This window comes from Seriola aureovittata, chromosome 21 (genome assembly GCF_021018895.1).
Source record: "Seriola aureovittata isolate HTS-2021-v1 ecotype China chromosome 21, ASM2101889v1, whole genome shotgun sequence".
NCBI lineage: Eukaryota > Metazoa > Chordata > Actinopteri > Carangiformes > Carangidae > Seriola > Seriola aureovittata.
Window position 1 is genome coordinate 22,152,021 of NC_079384.1, and position 16,783 is coordinate 22,168,803.

At 43.8% G+C, this 16,783-nt stretch overlaps 1 protein-coding gene across 6 annotated transcripts in view; it reads left to right on the forward strand.

The window, feature by feature from the left end:
* The window catches only part of ryr2a (ryanodine receptor 2a (cardiac)), a 202,363-nt gene that overhangs the window by 164,908 nt on the left and 20,672 nt on the right, over positions 1–16,783 (forward strand). For all 6 annotated transcript variants that reach the window (XM_056366909.1, XM_056366911.1, XM_056366912.1 and 3 more), the window contains 15 exons: positions 218–299; positions 940–1,098; positions 7,759–7,913; positions 8,212–8,427; positions 8,571–8,843; positions 9,757–9,963; positions 10,072–10,386; positions 11,239–11,309; positions 11,931–12,081; positions 12,356–12,442; positions 13,685–13,954; positions 14,176–14,306; positions 14,838–14,880; positions 15,821–15,954; positions 16,442–16,502. In XM_056366909.1, the coding sequence (XP_056222884.1) occupies positions 218–299; positions 940–1,098; positions 7,759–7,913; positions 8,212–8,427; positions 8,571–8,843; positions 9,757–9,963; positions 10,072–10,386; positions 11,239–11,309; positions 11,931–12,081; positions 12,356–12,442; positions 13,685–13,954; positions 14,176–14,306; positions 14,838–14,880; positions 15,821–15,954; positions 16,442–16,502 (2,355 nt within the window). The remainder of the gene's footprint in view (positions 1–217; positions 300–939; positions 1,099–7,758; positions 7,914–8,211; positions 8,428–8,570; positions 8,844–9,756; positions 9,964–10,071; positions 10,387–11,238; positions 11,310–11,930; positions 12,082–12,355; positions 12,443–13,684; positions 13,955–14,175; positions 14,307–14,837; positions 14,881–15,820; positions 15,955–16,441; positions 16,503–16,783) is intronic.

The window sequence follows — 16,783 nt, forward strand, 5'->3', positions numbered from 1 at the left end:
ATATTTCCTGTCCTATCTGCACTGTCATCTTACTGATGAGTCACTCATGCCTGAAATCTCTCCAGTGGATGACAGCAAAGTTGCATTCCTCATCGTAACTGGCTTTTGTTAAGCAGTTCTTTGTCTCCTTCCTCTGATACTCTGCTAGTGTTTGTCTGAACAATGACCCACAAACTGCCACCAGCACCTGTCACCACCACCTTCTTTTTCCCCCAAGGACTCCAGTCAGATTGAGTTGCTGAAGGAGTTGATGGACCTGCAGAAAGACATGGTGGTCATGCTGCTGTCTATGCTGGAGGGTAGGTTTATGTTCATGAGCACAGCTGTTTTAAACATTAAAGCATGTGTGGCTTGATGGAAGAGCTGATAGACAGAAACACAAGGTCACCTCGCCTCTACTTGAAAAGGTTTCAGCACTGCTTATTGAAATTGATTCACTCATAGAGGTTGGCATGTTTGAGTCATCATCCTCAGTATATCTAAATCAATAAGATGTAGCCCAGTACTGTACGTTGTTCTAGCCAGAAACCGGCTTTAGAGAAATCATTTGGATGTCTTTAGGGTTATTAATCTGAGGTAGAATACTGGACATACACTGAGGATGTGAGACTGGTATTGGGAGATTTTCAGATCTTCAGCTGAACAGTAGCACTTGATGAAGAGGTAACAGAAACAAGTGAAGCCAAAATATCGCTCCAAAACAAGCTAACTGGTTCTTCATAATTCTCCTTCAATCAACTGTCACCTTGTCAGTGACTAAGACAAATTGAGCCATTTCATAAGCAAAGGCTGCACTTTGACACCCCCACAGTGAACGCTGACCACATGGTAGACCATTTTATATACTTTGACAAAGGCTTTGTCTTCTGTGGATGGTTAAAGAATATGCTGTGGTTTCAAGTGATTTTCCGCACTATAACTGTTGTTTTGTTCTGGCAGGTAATGTGGTCAATGGGACTATCGGGAAGCAGATGGTGGACATGTTGGTGGAGTCCTCCAACAATGTGGAGATGATCCTCAAGTTCTTTGATATGTTCCTCAAACTGAAAGACCTGACCTCCTCCGATGCCTTCAAGGAGTATGACCCTGACGGAAAAGGCAAGGCTCTGAAAATATATACTCTTTATTGGTATATGTAATTGACGAATCATCAGGATTTACATCATTTGAATGTAAACAGATTTACAGACATGGGAGAGCTGGATCAGCAGAGGCAGGCAGACAATCAAATGATTTAATGGAGAGACCACAAACTTGCAAGTGGTGCATGCAGGCAGGTAAACAGGAAAACAGGTGAGCACATCAACCGGAGCGAAATGGGCAGGAACAGAACACCAAAGTCCAGAAACTCACAGGAACACATGAGCGCAGCAAAGACAAAGATGAGATGACAATAGGTGTGTTCGACTTTATGTGGCACTGCACAGCATCGACTTGACGTGATGCGTGCTGGACCATGCTGAACCATCTCTGTGACGACAGCACTTTTGACTGATTGGTTGAAGGATACACTAATACACATGTTGTGTTCTACGTTTTGACGTGTTCTATGAGCTTCCAATCCTCTTTTATGGTTCTGTCTGCGAAAGAGGATACAGTTTATTTGATCTCCTCCTTCTGCCAGCTCACTTTTTACATATGGTCACCAGCACTATAGTTTTCATTTCCAGCAGAAAGCTGTGAAACAGTTTAGTTCAGTTTGTTACTGTAAAAGAAGTTCTCTATTGTGTCAAAACTTATCTCTCCACCCTACATATTCCATATGTACTGGGACTGATCCCCAAGGGGGCAGTTGATGTGGATACTCTTTAAGAAACCTGTGGTGGCCACGCACTGATTAGCAACACGTGGTTATATAAGCACCACATGTGTGGCCTCTTTGATTCCTTGATTTCCATTGAGTCGAGCAGACGTGTGTATAGAAGCTTGACATTTGAGTAGAAAAGAGTGAATGTAGCATTTGTGTTTGACAGCAGCGTGGTCCACGTAACTTGTGAGTAGGAGAGCTGGTCTGCAGGCCCCTCTCTGGACTGCTGCAATGTCTGACGAACACAGACTGGTGAAAAAGTGGTAGCTTGTGGCACCGGGTTTTTCCGGCCTGCTGCTTGCTAGCCATTGTCCCACGTGAAATCCGACCTAGTCGGAGGAACAGGCGGGTGAACTTTTCAACCGATCATCTTTAGACCGTGGCTGAAGTGTTGCCCGTGTGCGTTGCCGGTGGCGCTGTCTAACGCTCACAGCCATTGTTCCTGTGGAATCCGACCTTGGATGACGTGAGCGAACATATTTTAGCCGCATGTTTTCAGGAAGTAAAAAAGGGAATAGCCGGGTCATGGGCACGCCTCCATGTTCCACTTTGGCTTCGTGTCACAGTATGGGATGTATAAGGGGTGAATAATGCTACCGGTGGCATTTTCCAGCGAATTCCAGTTACATAAGCATTCACATACATTCAAACCTATGGAAGCAAACCTGGTAGCCCACACCTGTCTGTGTTGTGGGATAAAAATGCCACTGGAGGATGGCCATGATCAATTTGTCCATTGCTTAGGACCCAGCATCCTGCATGAACTGTTTTATTCTGCCAGCTAGAGTGAGGGAGGCTAGGGCTCTAGCTTACTATCACAAGTGTGCAGCCACTTTCATTGAGCAGTGCAGCAGGCAAAGCAGCCAATAGTGGTGGTATGGAATGCCCTCCCCTGTGTCAGCACCGTTTACTGCACAGCAGCCCTCCTCTGCCCAGGTGGAGCTTGATCTAGTGCATTCCACATCTGACACATCGGATGAAGGGGAGATTGACATCATGGGGTTTGAGTCAGAGGTTGAAGACCTTCCCCCCTGGTCAGGTGTGTGTGGAGAGAAGGCAGGTAGAGGCGCAGGAGCATCCACCTCCCCTCTATTGCCTCCAATTTTGATGATGAGGTGAGTCAGTCACGCTCTTTCTCTGTACCACTGCTTCCTGATTTAGAGGAACTGGTACTGAAGCAGTTTGATAAACCTTCTGACACCCATCGCTAGTCAGGTCTTTGTAGATGATTAGCATGTATGCATGGTCGGGAGAGGATTGGCTGTGGACCACCACTCCCATGGATCAGGCCTTGATCCATGGGAGGTTCTTATCTGGTTGCTGAGGTACAGCAGGTGTCCTCATTCCTGGCTAAGCTAATGAAAGAGCAGGCAGTGGCAACTGGCAGGGCCATGGCCTCCTTCTGGATGGTGAGGCGTCATTTCTGGCTGTCTCAGTCACGGCTGCAGGGGGATGACCGCGCCTGTTTGCTTAATCTGCCGTGTTTGGGCCAGATGCAAATAAAATGCTCCAGCAGACCCAAGATGCCACCCCTGTGCTAGGGAAATGTCAGGAATGCTCCGACAATGCTGTGAACAGCGGGTCCCCATAGCTCCACGGCCTGGGCCACCCCAGCTGGACTGTGTGGCTTCAGGTGACCTACGGGTCACCCCCCCTCAGTCCTGACAGCTCTCGGAACCTGGCCTCCCCTTGCTGCCTCTCAGGACAGCTCCTGTCCTGGGAGACACTTGGGTTGGACCCCTAGGTAGTTTCCACCATGACTCAAGGTTAACGCTTGCAGTTTCTGTATCCATCCCCACTGACAGCCAACTTTTCAGTAGTGGCAGACCCTCAGTACAGGAGGGTTCTGGCTGTAGAGGTCGACACTCTCTTGGTGAAGAAGGCCATCAGAGAGGTGACACAGGATAGCACGGGTTGGGTTATATTCCCGCTATTTTCTCATTCACAAAAAAGATGGGAGGTTGAGAACAATATTGGATTTGAGAGGGCTCAACAAGATTTTGAGACCCCTACGATGCAAGTTGTTGACTGTGCCGAGGATTCGACAGGCTATCCTCCAAGGCAACTGGTTTTGTGGTTAACCTAGAGGATGCATATTTTCAGATCCCCAATATGGGAGGGACACAGGTTCGCCTTCAATGGCAGAACCTTCGAGTTTTGTGTCCTCCCATTCGGGACATCACTGGCCCCTCGCACATTCACAAGATGCATGGATGCAGTCCTGGGAACCTTGCGTCGGGAAGGTCTTCACATCCTCAATTACCTGGATGACTGGCTGGTGTGTGCTTGCTCAGAGGAGCAGTGTCAGAACAAGTGGCCCAGTTCCTGCAGCACTTAGAGCACCTGGGCTTGAGCCTCAACAGGAGGAAGAGCAGGCTCCAGCCTGGACATGTGTTTGGATGCCAAAGCAGAAACTCTTTCTCTAACGCCTGGAAGCAGGCCGCCCTCAGGGTTTGCTTGTCACAGTTCCATTCGGGGGCGAGGGTAACTTGGAGGTTATGCCTCCGCCTCCTGGAGTTGATGGCAGCTATGGTCCGTACTGGGCCCCTAGATCTCCTGAACATGCACCCAGTGCAGCGCTGCCTCCTACGCCTTGGACTTTGCCCACAGAGGGATCTGCAAGCCACAGTGTTGGTGACACACGGACTCCGTGTAGCTCTCCGGAGGTGGGAGCAGCCAGTCAACCTGGCACAGGGCAATGCACTGGGGCCAGTGTTGTGTCGATGGTGTCATCTGATGCCTCTCTAGTAGGCTGGGGAATCGTCCACAAGGGCAGAGGCATCAGTAGCCGGTGGCACGGGTCCTGGTTGGCACAGCACATCAATATTCTGGAGCTACAGGCTATCTACCTAGCTCTTCTGCACTTCCAGCCAGAGCTGAGGGATCGCCTCGTGCTGGTGAGGACTGACAGTTCAGTGGCAGCAGCCTATGTATACAGGCAGGGGGGTCTGGGCTCCCCTCGCCTTTGCAAATTGGCTCGGATGATATCGGAGTGGGCATACCCACAGTTCAAGTCCCTGAGAGTGATGCATGTGCCAGGTCGTACAAACCACATGGCCGATCAGCTCTCCAGTGATGGGCCCTTCCCCCCAGAGAATGGAGGCTGCATCCAGAGGTTGTACACCAGATCTGGGACCACTTTGGTAGTGCCATAGCCGATCTCTTTACCTCCAGAGAGACGGCTCACTGTCCCCTCTTCTTCTCCATAGGGAGAGACAATCCTCCCTTGGGCACAGATTCAATGGCACATCAGTGGCCGCAGGGCCTCCTGTATGCCTTCCCTCCCTTTATCCTCCTGCACCTGCTCATACAGAGAGTCCAAGTAAAGGAGGTGAGCCTCATCCTGGTGGCCGCCAATTGGCCCCATATGATCTGGTTTTCAGCAATAGCATCCCTCCTTCAAGGACTGCCCTGGGAGCTCCCTGTTCAGCGGGATTTCCTGTCTCAGGCTCATGGGACTCTCTTCCTTCCCTTTCCCCAGGGGCTAAGGCTTTGGGCTTTGGGCTGAAATGGCTCGCTCTTAAGTCAGCAATGTTGTTGGTGGTTACATCAGCAAAGAGAATGGGAGAGCTTCATGCAATTTCGATACATTAGGAATGCTGCCACTTCTTGTCGGACTATGCTGGGGTGGTGCTGCGCCCAAACCCTGCATTCCACCCTAAGATCTGGTCCAAGTCCCATGCCGGTCTTTCTATTGAGCTACACCCTCTCCTCAAGACTGTGTTGTGGGGGTGAGTGAGCCATCACCGTTGTGCCCTGTCAGGGCATTGAGCGTGTATATTCATCAGACATGTGCCCTCAGGACAACAGACCAGCTCTTTTCCTGCTACAAACCTGACTGCCTTGGGCAACCAGCATGAATGTGGCAGCCAGTACCCCATTCACTGAGTGCACTGGGTGTAGTGCGGCAGGACAAGACCTGACAATCCATGCCCAGGTGACCAAGGCTCTTGCAATAAGATCCTTGGCTTGGGGTGATGTCGTCTTTCTAAGATGGCTTGCAATCTGGCAGGCTAGGTGACCTTCCACCCATTTACAGCTGGCATCTGGCGGTGCCAGCTATCCTTGATGGTGTCTTGCGTTGGTGGCGTTTTTGTTATAAATTTCTTATTAATTTTCATGTCTATCTTCCAATTCTGAGAAAGTAGTCTTTTGGAAACTACTGTACATAGACGAGTATCCACATATACTGACAGGCTTTGGTATGGATATATATTTATGTAACATACCGGTATGTCTACAATATAATCATACATTCATAAACAAACATATTTGTATGTGCTAGACATATATGTCAATATGCCTGTATGAAACCAATTTCTAATAGGTTTTACATATAATTTTTATTCTTCCACACAGGCAACAGCCAGAGTCAGGGGCATATTGTTTTTCGGGTTGTCCATTCGTCTATATGTACGTACATACGTCCATCTGTCTGTCCATCCATCCAATTCTCGTGGACACGATATCTCAGTACATCTTGACAGAACTTCTTCAAATTTGGCACAAAAATTCATTTGGACTCAAGGATGAAATCATTTTTGGGGTCGGTTGGGGCAGTTTTGGCCTTGTGAACACAATACCTCCGTAACACCTTGAGGAAATTTCTTGAAATTTGGTAAAAACATTCACTTGGACTCAAGGACAAAGTGATTGGAATTTTGTGGCTAAACGTCAAAGTTCGAGGTCACTGTGACCTCACACATTATTTTGGACTTGTGAATGAAATATCTTGAGAACTTGTCAAGGGAATACCTTCAAATTTACCACAAATATCCACTTGGAATCAAGGCTGAATTGATTCAATTTTGGTGGTCAAAGGTCAATGTCATGGTTAAGCCGTTAGACTTCACACAGTCATTATGACAAAATTTCATGTAAATGGTTAATGGCATTTTATATGAATCTGGGTAACAGGGATGTAACCTGAATTTAGTCTGAGTGGTGGAGGCATACAACTGCTAGGCGATAATTCTAGTTACATATTGGCTATGTTTTCATTTTATGTATATATATTATTATACATATTAAATACACTGCTCAAAAAAATGAAAGGAACACTTAATCATCACAGTATAACACCAAGTCAGTTATACTTCAGGAATATAAATCTGTCCATTTAGGAAGCACAAGTGATTGTGGCTCAGTTTCACCTGCTTTGGTGCAAATGAAAGTGACAACAGGTGCAATGGAGAGGCAAAAGCAAGACAACCCCTAAAAAGGGAATGGTTTGCATGTGGTGGCCACAGACAATTGCTCTCTCCTGATCCTTCCTGACTAATTCTTCTCTAGTTTTGTGATTTTCTAATGTCGTTGTCACTACGGGTGGCATGAGGTGGTACCTGCAGCCCAATCAGGTTGCACAGGTAGTCCAGCTCCTCCAGGATGGCACATCCATACGCGCAGCCGCAAGAAGGTTTACTGTGTCACCCAGCACAGTCTCAGGAGCATGGAGGAGGGTCCAGGAGACCGGCCATTACACGAGAAGAGCTGGACAGGGCTGTAGAAGGGCATCAACCCAGCAGCAGGGCCGGCAGTGCATACAGGTTCTTTGGGGCCTATACACACTACTGAGTCACATTATGAGTTGGCGTGATGAAATTCACACAAGTTGGATCAGCCTGTGATTTCAATCTTTTACTTTGATTTTCAGTGTGATTGTGAATCCAGCCCCTCAATGGGTTGATGATTTTGGTTTCCATTGATCGTTGTTCAGTCATTTTGTTCTCAACAAATTATACAATGTACATCGGTTAAGATTTTCAACCTATCTGATGGATGATTTACTGTAAGTGGTCCCTCAATTTTTTTGAGCATTGTTTATTCAATATATGTTCATAATGCAACTGGAGGGAAACAGGGCAGGAGGGAATGGCAGATCCAGAAGAGGGAACAATAGAGCCCAGAGACAGATCTTGACAAGCGGTGACAATGTACAAATTCATTGACAGGTGTCATCTCCAAGAGGGACTTCCATAAGGCCATGGAGAGCCACAAACACTACACCCAGTCTGAGACAGAGTTCCTGCTGTCCTGTGCTGAGACTGATGAGAATGAACTCTTGGACTATGAAGAATTTGTGGAGCGCTTTCATGAGCCAGCCAAGGTAAATGGCCCTAATGTTTACAGATCTTTAAAAAGTCTGCAGAACCTTAAATTGTCAAAATGTATGTCCTTCAGAATGATTAAAGTCAATGATTAAAATGTATGTTCAGAGAATTGTTTCACCATCGCATGAGGGATTTCTTCTGCCTCTCCATTTGTTGGACTACTAATGTGCCATATTCAAACTGCATGGGAAGGCCAGCATTGGCCATCCTTCAATTATCACAAGATTTTGGACGTCAAAAGTGAAGGTTATGTAGTGAGCAACTAAAAGCAGCTAAAAATTTTATATTCAAAAGGATATTGGCTTCAATGTGGCGGTTTTGCTGACCAACCTGTCGGAGCACATGCCTCATGACACCCGGCTGCAGACCTTCCTGGAGTTGGCAGAGAGTGTTCTCAACTACTTCCAACCCTACCTGGGCAGGATCGAGATCATGGGCAGTGCCAAGCGCATTGAGAGGGTTTACTTTGAGATCAGTGAGTCCAGTCGAACACAGTGGGAGAAACCTCAGGTAACGATGGTCCAGTACATCAATCAATGAGTATCTGTTATTGAGATTTGTCACCTCAGAGACATAACTTGTTGGTTGCAGTGGTCAATATTTGCAACAAATCCTTCAAGCTCCCTGTTTTCACTTATTTACCTTCAACCCAGGTCAAAGAATCCAAGCGTCAGTTTATCTTCGATGTGGTGAATGAGGGAGGAGAGAAGGAGAAGATGGAGCTGTTTGTGAATTTCTGTGAGGACACCATTTTTGAAATGCAGCTGGCGGCTCAGATGTCTGACGCTGGTGAGCGTTCAGCAGTGAAGGAGGAGAGTGAGCGGGAGAAACCAGATGAGGACAATCCTGAGATGGGCTTCTTCTCTGTTACCACAGTCTGCATGGCGCTGTTGGCTCTGCGATACAATGTCATGCTGCTAATAAAGGTGCACACTGAGAGCACACTGCACCCAACACATTGAGATAAGAAGATTGGTATGAGTCTCATGTCTGTGTGTTCAGTATCTGGTCAGTATCTGGGTGGATGGAGACTCACTCAACAAGAAAGTATTCCAGCGCATAATTTCCCCCAAAACCAAGAATAAACATTTTTACAGTTCAGTTTGTGAACAGACAAGATAAATGTTTTAACTTAACAATAAAGGTGTTGCTAGGTGTATTTTTGAACTTTGTGATATTTATGCTATTTTTGAACTTTATGCTAAGCTAGGCTTACCATGTCCTGACACCTTCCCTGTATTGAATGCACATGAAACTGATATCTATCTTCTCATCTCACTCTCAGAAAAAAGTAAATGTTCCAGAATTCGGTACTATTCCTCTAAAATATATTGACTTCTAACAGGATGTAATATTTTGTCAGAAATACATTATAGACAGGGGACCAGGCTTCTGATTGAGAGAAAGGTTCTACTAATGTGATCATGACACACTGGTGGGATTTGTTCACATGTTGTGTTTTGTTTTATCATTACAATTTATGAAATATAACGTTGATTTGCAGTGTAACCAACAGACAAAGCAGCAACACACTAAACACACTACTTTCCAGAATCTCCCAGTGAAGGTAACAGCCTTTTTCCCTCAGTTTGGCCAGTCAGTAGGATTGGTGTTAGTGTGTGTGTGCTTTTCTATAGGCACTGTAGTTAGGTGTACAGTAATAACTCATTTTGAAAAGAAATTCTATATATTTTCAGAATATTTACCACCTTAGAGCAGATAATTAGTCAGCTAACAACCCTGAGGTATAAGCTGTTCCTCTCTGTGGTTGGTTGTTCAGCAGTGTTGTGACAGCCTGTCGAAGGAAACATGACTTTTGATGTTTGATGATGGTTTCAGGTGCTGTCCATGAAGAGCTTGAAGAAGCAGATGAAGAGGATAAAGAACATGACAGTGAAGGACATGGTGACCACCCTGGTGTCCTTATACTGGTCACTGTTGCTGGGCTTTCTCCATGTGGCGTTCAGTGTGACTCGAGGATTTTGCCGTATCTTCTACAACACCTTCATGGGAGGCAGTCTGGTGGAAGGGGCCAAGACCATAAAGGTTAGTGTACATAATTCTATAAAAATAGAGCAATTTATCCACAGGTCATTAAACAAAGTAAACACACTAAGAGGAGTTCCTCCACACCTAAACTGCCTTCATCCCCAGGTGTCAGAGCTGCTGGCCAACATGCCTGACCCTACCCAGGATGAGGTGCGGGGTGAAGGGGAGGACAGAGAGAAGAGACTTTCTGATCGCAGCTCCCCAAAGGAGGACCTGGCTGATCTGGCAGTCAACACCAGCGAGACTGAGCTGCTGTCAGACATTTTTGGTCTGGACCTAAGAAGGGAGGGGGGCCAGTACAAGATCACCCCCCATAACCCCAATGCCAGCCTGACCGAACTGCTCAACTCTCCGGTTCCCTCCCCAAACCCACCAACCCCACCCACAGCACCTCCACCTGAGCTCAGGCAGAGGCACCAGGTAAAAAGAAAAAGTGTAGTAGTTTAAACATCTAAGTTAATGTTTATTAGAACTTTCTTTGCCTTATTCCTTTCTTTCCTCACAGTTTTTAATAAAGGACAAATCTAAGGATCAATCAGCAGTGATCACTATATTAACTTCATGTCATGTAGAACTTGTCTGTCAACACCATCAAAATAATCACTGTTGTGGTTAATAGAACATTAATACAACCTGTGCAATAGAAGGAAAACAGCTCTGTGAAGCTGTTCATATGCACAGCTGTGCTTTGAGCTAATTGTTAATGACAGCATGCTACCACACTTACAATGACAATACTAACAAGATTGCTAACAGTTGCTAATTGCCAGTAAGCACAGCGTGCAGCTGAGGCTGATGGGAATGTAATTAGCTGTGCAGGTATAAGTCACAAACCACAGTATCAAACAATCAACTTACTACAGTTCATTAAACAGTTGTTGAGTCATTTCAAGCTGGACCAAAGTGGTTGAACGAAAACTCTGAACTGTCAAAACTTAATCTCACAAATCTAATATGCTTCTTTGTGTGGGTGTGGTTTGATCAGGTTTGAATGACTGTAACTGAAACTTCGGATTCTGATTCAAATGTTCCACAATCCGAATAGGTGCAAGGAAGCATGTGACATCATGTTTTTCCATCTGATCCGGGTCCACTTCAAAGGAAATACAGAAATCTCCCATGTCAAAAATATCAAAACCTCTTCTGACTGACAGAAAATAGTGTGTTCATTTAGGGTCCTATCAATCACAAGAAGAAGCTGACTGAGAAAACAGGCTAAAAAACATTCACACACAAAATGACTGTTTTTTGTCATCATGTTTTCTGTTTCAGTCGAAGAGCTCTTCCTCAGAGGCGAAGGAAGCAACACCAGAGGCTGCATCTGAACCTGAGAAAACATTAGGGTAAGTACATATTGTTGTTACGTAACCTGAACAAGCATTCTAACTACAACACAGTGCTGAATCTTACTCACCTGACAATAATGTCTAAAAGTGCATATAGTGAGGCAGAGCAGATGATAGAAACAGGTCTCGTCAGAAAACAAAGAATATGGATCTTTTTCTGAACAAAAACCAACATATAGCATGGAAATTATTTCTTGACTTGGAAGCAGTAGTTTCACATCGGCCGCATCTCATGGTTTTCCTCAATAGATAAAGGTCACATGATGATGTTGTTATGACTTCTATGATAACTGAGCAAACAAAAGCTAATAAGCCAGTAAGTAATATGTTTAAGTCCTACCATCATTTATTCTGTTTTATTGTTTTGATTTATTCATGCAGAAAAATTATAATCAGCATCAAAATATGTTGACTTTAAAACGTATCGACAAAATACATACATTTATAATGGAGCTTTGGTTTATAGACTGTGTTATAGACTTGGTGTGTGAATTCATGTCAAGGTTTCAGAGCAATAGATAGCAGCTTGGTGTTCTAAGTAACTGCCAGTCCATTTCCTTACCCCTGTGTATTGTTAGCTGTGCCCAAGTGTGTAAATATATTGTATTGTGATTTCAGGGCGGGACATGTAGAGCAACTAGAGAAACAACAGAAGAATGAGAAGATGAAGCAGAAAGTTAGAAGGCATCACACCTCAAAGTCTGATGAGCCAGATCTGCAGGAGTCTGCGTTCTTGAAGAAGATCATAGCCTACCAGAGGAAGCTACTGGTACAGGACTCTTGTTGGTCCTATTCACTTGTTCTTTCAGTCCTGCTTGTGCATTCTCTGTCAGCCCAGAGTTTTCCAGTTTTCCTGAATTCAATGAGTTTAAACAAATGCTGGTGACAGACGGTGTGGACCGTAAAAGTGAAGAGGAGAACTCTATTAATGCAGTGACATAACTGAAAGAACTGGGATGATATGTATGTGATGATGTGTAAGGTTTATGTGTCTATAACACCCAGAAACACATGAGTAGATCCTTGTTCTGTCTCCCCTGCAGAACTACTTTGCCAGGAACTTCTACAACATGAGGATGTTGGCACTGTTTGTTGCCTTTGCAATCAACTTCATCCTCTTATTCTACAAGGTAATGGTACAGTATACCAGGGATGTTGCTTCGGGTAAGAAATGGATACATTTATTCATAGTACTTTCAGAAAAGATTTAGTCTTTTGGGGTTCAAATTTTTAAAGCTGCATTGAGCAATCTTTTCAACGACAAAGCTCTGGTAATGTAAACCCACTGTCCACTACCTGCTCAGCAGCAAACAGCAGACAGACCCGGTCAGACCATAGTCTCTAACGAGGGAGGGGTATCATTAAGATTTTAACAATACTACGATACTATTATTGATACGAAACAATTAAAAACAGATGTAACATTGCTTTATCTTATCACATGAACTCAGTTAACATTGTTGAGTTGCAAACTTCAACAGCATTTTTTTTTTTAACAGATCACTATTATAGACTGATTTTGTAATGATGGAAATGTAAAACAAATGTAATACACAATGACTTACTAGAGGACTTTTTGACACTATTTTTACTGTGCAGTCGCTAGTTTACCAACAGCCCCCACATTACCCACCCACCCCCGACAGTTATCTGTTCAGATTGAATTTAATCTGAAATGGACATGGGCGAGCATAACAATCAGATGGCTAAATAAGAAATCTATTTTCTAAATTTCCAGTACCAAGAACAGAACCAATAACATCAGAGTTTATCGATACCACAGTCTTGTGGTATAGCTGGTGAATAGCTGGTGAACAAAGTGAGGCATTTATAAGCTAAGGAACCAGAGATTTCCCCAGGAGTTGGTGGAGACCAAACTGGAGCTACAAGGAGAGAGAATATTGTTCCTTTCTCTGGGTGACCAGAAATGTGATATGTTGAATATGCAAATTTTATAACGTGAGAATATGACAGTGGTTCGTTTTCAGCTTTTTTCCAGTGCCCACCAAACATGTTAGGTAATAACAATAATAATTTAATAATAATAATAAATAAGTGCAGCTTAAAAATAATGATGAATTGCAATAAATAATACATACAGAATACAGTAACAATCAGCTCCTCCTGGACAAAGTCCTTTCTAAAAGGTTTGTCCACTCCCTGTATATGACAAGGATTGGGCGAGGGTCTTGTTAAAATGAATGAAACCCCCCCCCCCCAACATTTCAGGCTTCACAGAAGCTGTATATTTTATCATGAGGGTAAACTATAGGATTGCACATGCGTTGCTTTTATCATGTCCTGCCTGTTATCGATTAGATCATCAGGGTCACAGCATATTAGCTTAAAGACTAATAAACTGTCCCCACCAGGTGTCCACATCCTCATCTGTGGTTGAAGAAAGGGAAGTTATATACACCAGTAGCCAACCAGACAGCAGTGTTCATTGGGATGGACTGAGTGGAGAAGCAATGGAGACAAAGGAGGAGGTGATGGATGAGACTGGGGAGCTCCTGAAACCTGTCACAGTCCGTTTTGTGCTGGAAGAGAGCAGTGGATACATGGAGCCCATGTTACGGATCCTGGCCATCCTGCACACTGTTATCTCCTTCTTCTGTATCATTGGATACTACTGTCTCAAGGCAGGATACTCACTACTGATATGTAGCAGAAATAATTTAATAATCTGTATCTGGTATTTACTCTTCAAATCATCAGATAAATCAAAAGCTAAAGCATTAAGTCATCATTAAATCCTCATTTTGTGTGTAATCTGTAATTTTTCATAGATATTTTTGAGTATTTTCAATTCAAGGATATAACACTCCTATATTGTTTGTTTGCATGTGCGTGTGCGATATAGGTGCCACTGGTGATCTTTAAGCGTGAGAAGGAGGTGGCCAGGAAGCTGGAATTTGATGGCCTTTATATCACAGAACAACCGTCTGAAGATGACATCAAGGGACAGTGGGACAGACTGGTTATCAACACACAGTGAGTGACCCTGTGTGTCTGTATGAGAGTGTGTACACATGAGCTTGTAGGTTGTGTTATATATCCATTAAAAAGACAAGTGCCAGTGACTGAGAGATGTGTGAAGAACCAGTGGAAAGAAGAGACGATGCAGTTCAGCAGAGGTGCTACCCAAAGTTCAGCCCCTGGTAGTTATTCCTCTGTGTGGATGGTGAGGGTTCACAGTCTTGTCAATCCTGTTACACTAGTGACCCCTACGGGTTGGGCAGGGCACCTGTATGGTGGAACGTGAAAAACCTACATTATGACCTTCCTGTAAAACTGAAGTGTGTCACTGGTAGTTGTGAAATGGCTGTCCAATAATCATGGAGGTAGCATGTATTTGTTCCTGCCCTCCACACCAATGGAGATTGTGGGCAAAGACTGCAATGTGGAGGGAAAAAGCATTTCAGACTGGGAGAGAATATTAGTCAGGTCTCTTTACAGTTAAATGTTTGTAATAAACCTTTAAAGATGATGTAACTTATGAGGCTTTTGCCCTCTAATTTTCAGATCTTTCCCGAACAACTACTGGGATAAGTTTGTGAAAAGGAAGGTAGGTGTCGCCATTTGTGTCACTTACCGATCACATCATCCATTAGAAATCACATGACTGAGCCCAAGTGAGTTTATTCATCAGGGTATTTTAGCTGTGGAGCAGCATAAGTTTGAGATTCAGCTACAATGATTTTAGGTTTTTTGGATTTTTAAAAATATATAAAATATATTTATTTTATATATTTTTTTATGGTATATATAGTTTTTATTTAGACTACGTGACTCACAAGATCCTGACCAATTTAGACAGTGGTTTGCAGAGATTGACTAATTTTCATCTCTATTCAGTAACATACAATTGCAAAATAATTGTACAACATCATGTAGAGATGTGTGTGATGTACAGACTCTTAACAGAGAACAGAGTTGTGCACCACGTTTAACTCTCCCTCTCCCAGATTTACTCTAACTCTCTCTCTCACTAACATACAGTCTCTATCTCCCCTTCTCTCCTCTCTGTCTGTACACTTACTGTATGTCTCTGAAATTATTTAATGTAGCTATTTATGCCACATTTCAGTGAGCTCCTCTTCCGCCTGATCAGCTGTACAGTGATTGAGAATGTGAGTCATGTATTGGATTATTAGCTCAGACTGTACTCTCCTCCTTTTCTTAAAAAATCACACAGGTTTGAATTTATCAGGGCGGCCCTGATGCGTCTCACAGTGTAGGATACTTACAGTTTGATCTATAAATCATTTAAACTTTTCGATTTAGTCAACAAAATCACATTTCTCCTCCAGTTTTGGGAGGGTTTGCCTGAGGCTTACTTGAGTGAAAAACTGAGACAAAGTAAATGTCCTGCAGACAGATACTGAGAACAGTGATGTCTTCTTGTGTCAAAGTGTCACCTTGTCATCTGTCCCTGCATAGCTCAAGTTTTAGAGAAATGTTGTTCCACTTAAAATGTTTCATGAATAAATTCTGCTATTCATCAGGTGATGGATAAATATGGGGAGTTTTATGGCCATGACCGCATCAGTGAGCTGCTGGGAATGGACAAGGCTGCACTGGACTTCAGTGATGCTCACAAAAAGAGAAAGCCCAGGAGAGACAGCTCACTGGCTGCTGTGTGAGTATTGTGTGTGTGTGTGCGTGCGTGCGTGCGTGCGTGCGTGCGTGCGTGCGTGCGTGCGTGGGAGAGAGAAAGAGAGAGACAGATCTTTTATTGCTTTTACATATTTCTATACACGAGTCTGTATTTCCTGTAATTTGTACTGACATTAATAAATCTGTTTACTTGAAGTAGCGGTCCTATGAGGACCCACAAATTTACAACTTTGTTTGATGAACAAAGCAAGGAGCACTCATCATTTCACACCAAATACAGCAGGTGCATTAACATTAACTACTGGCTACAGTGTTCTGTGGTTGGCAGAGTTAACCTTATACTGAAGAGGACAAACTCTAGTCAAAGTGAATTCACATCTGTATTTTAAAACTGGCTAAAAGGCAGAAATGCTCTACTTTGGAGGCTTAACTCAGGGCAAAAAAGTTCTTTGAGAAAAGGGGAGAAAACATGATCAGCTTCTGTAGACCTCTTTCTCTTCTGTTAACAGGTTGAACTCCATAGATGTCAAGTACCAGATCTGGAAGCTGGGGGTGGTGTTCACAGACAATGTAAGTGCTTAGAAACACAAATCTTTCACCTGCCATGTCTGGCTCCATCACATGGATTCACTGTTGAAGTTCCTGTGCACAAATAGCAGACTTCCCAGAAATTGAATTACTATCAATGTAAGATTTTTAGAGGTTTCCATCAAACTCTTAACATTAAGTTTTCCCATGAAGCAGTTTTAGTTGTTTGTTTAATTGTTAGATAATCAGTTATTTTATACTGAGACAATATCATATGTATTCTGTAGTGATGGTAAGATGATGCTTCATGAAGCACTGAACCA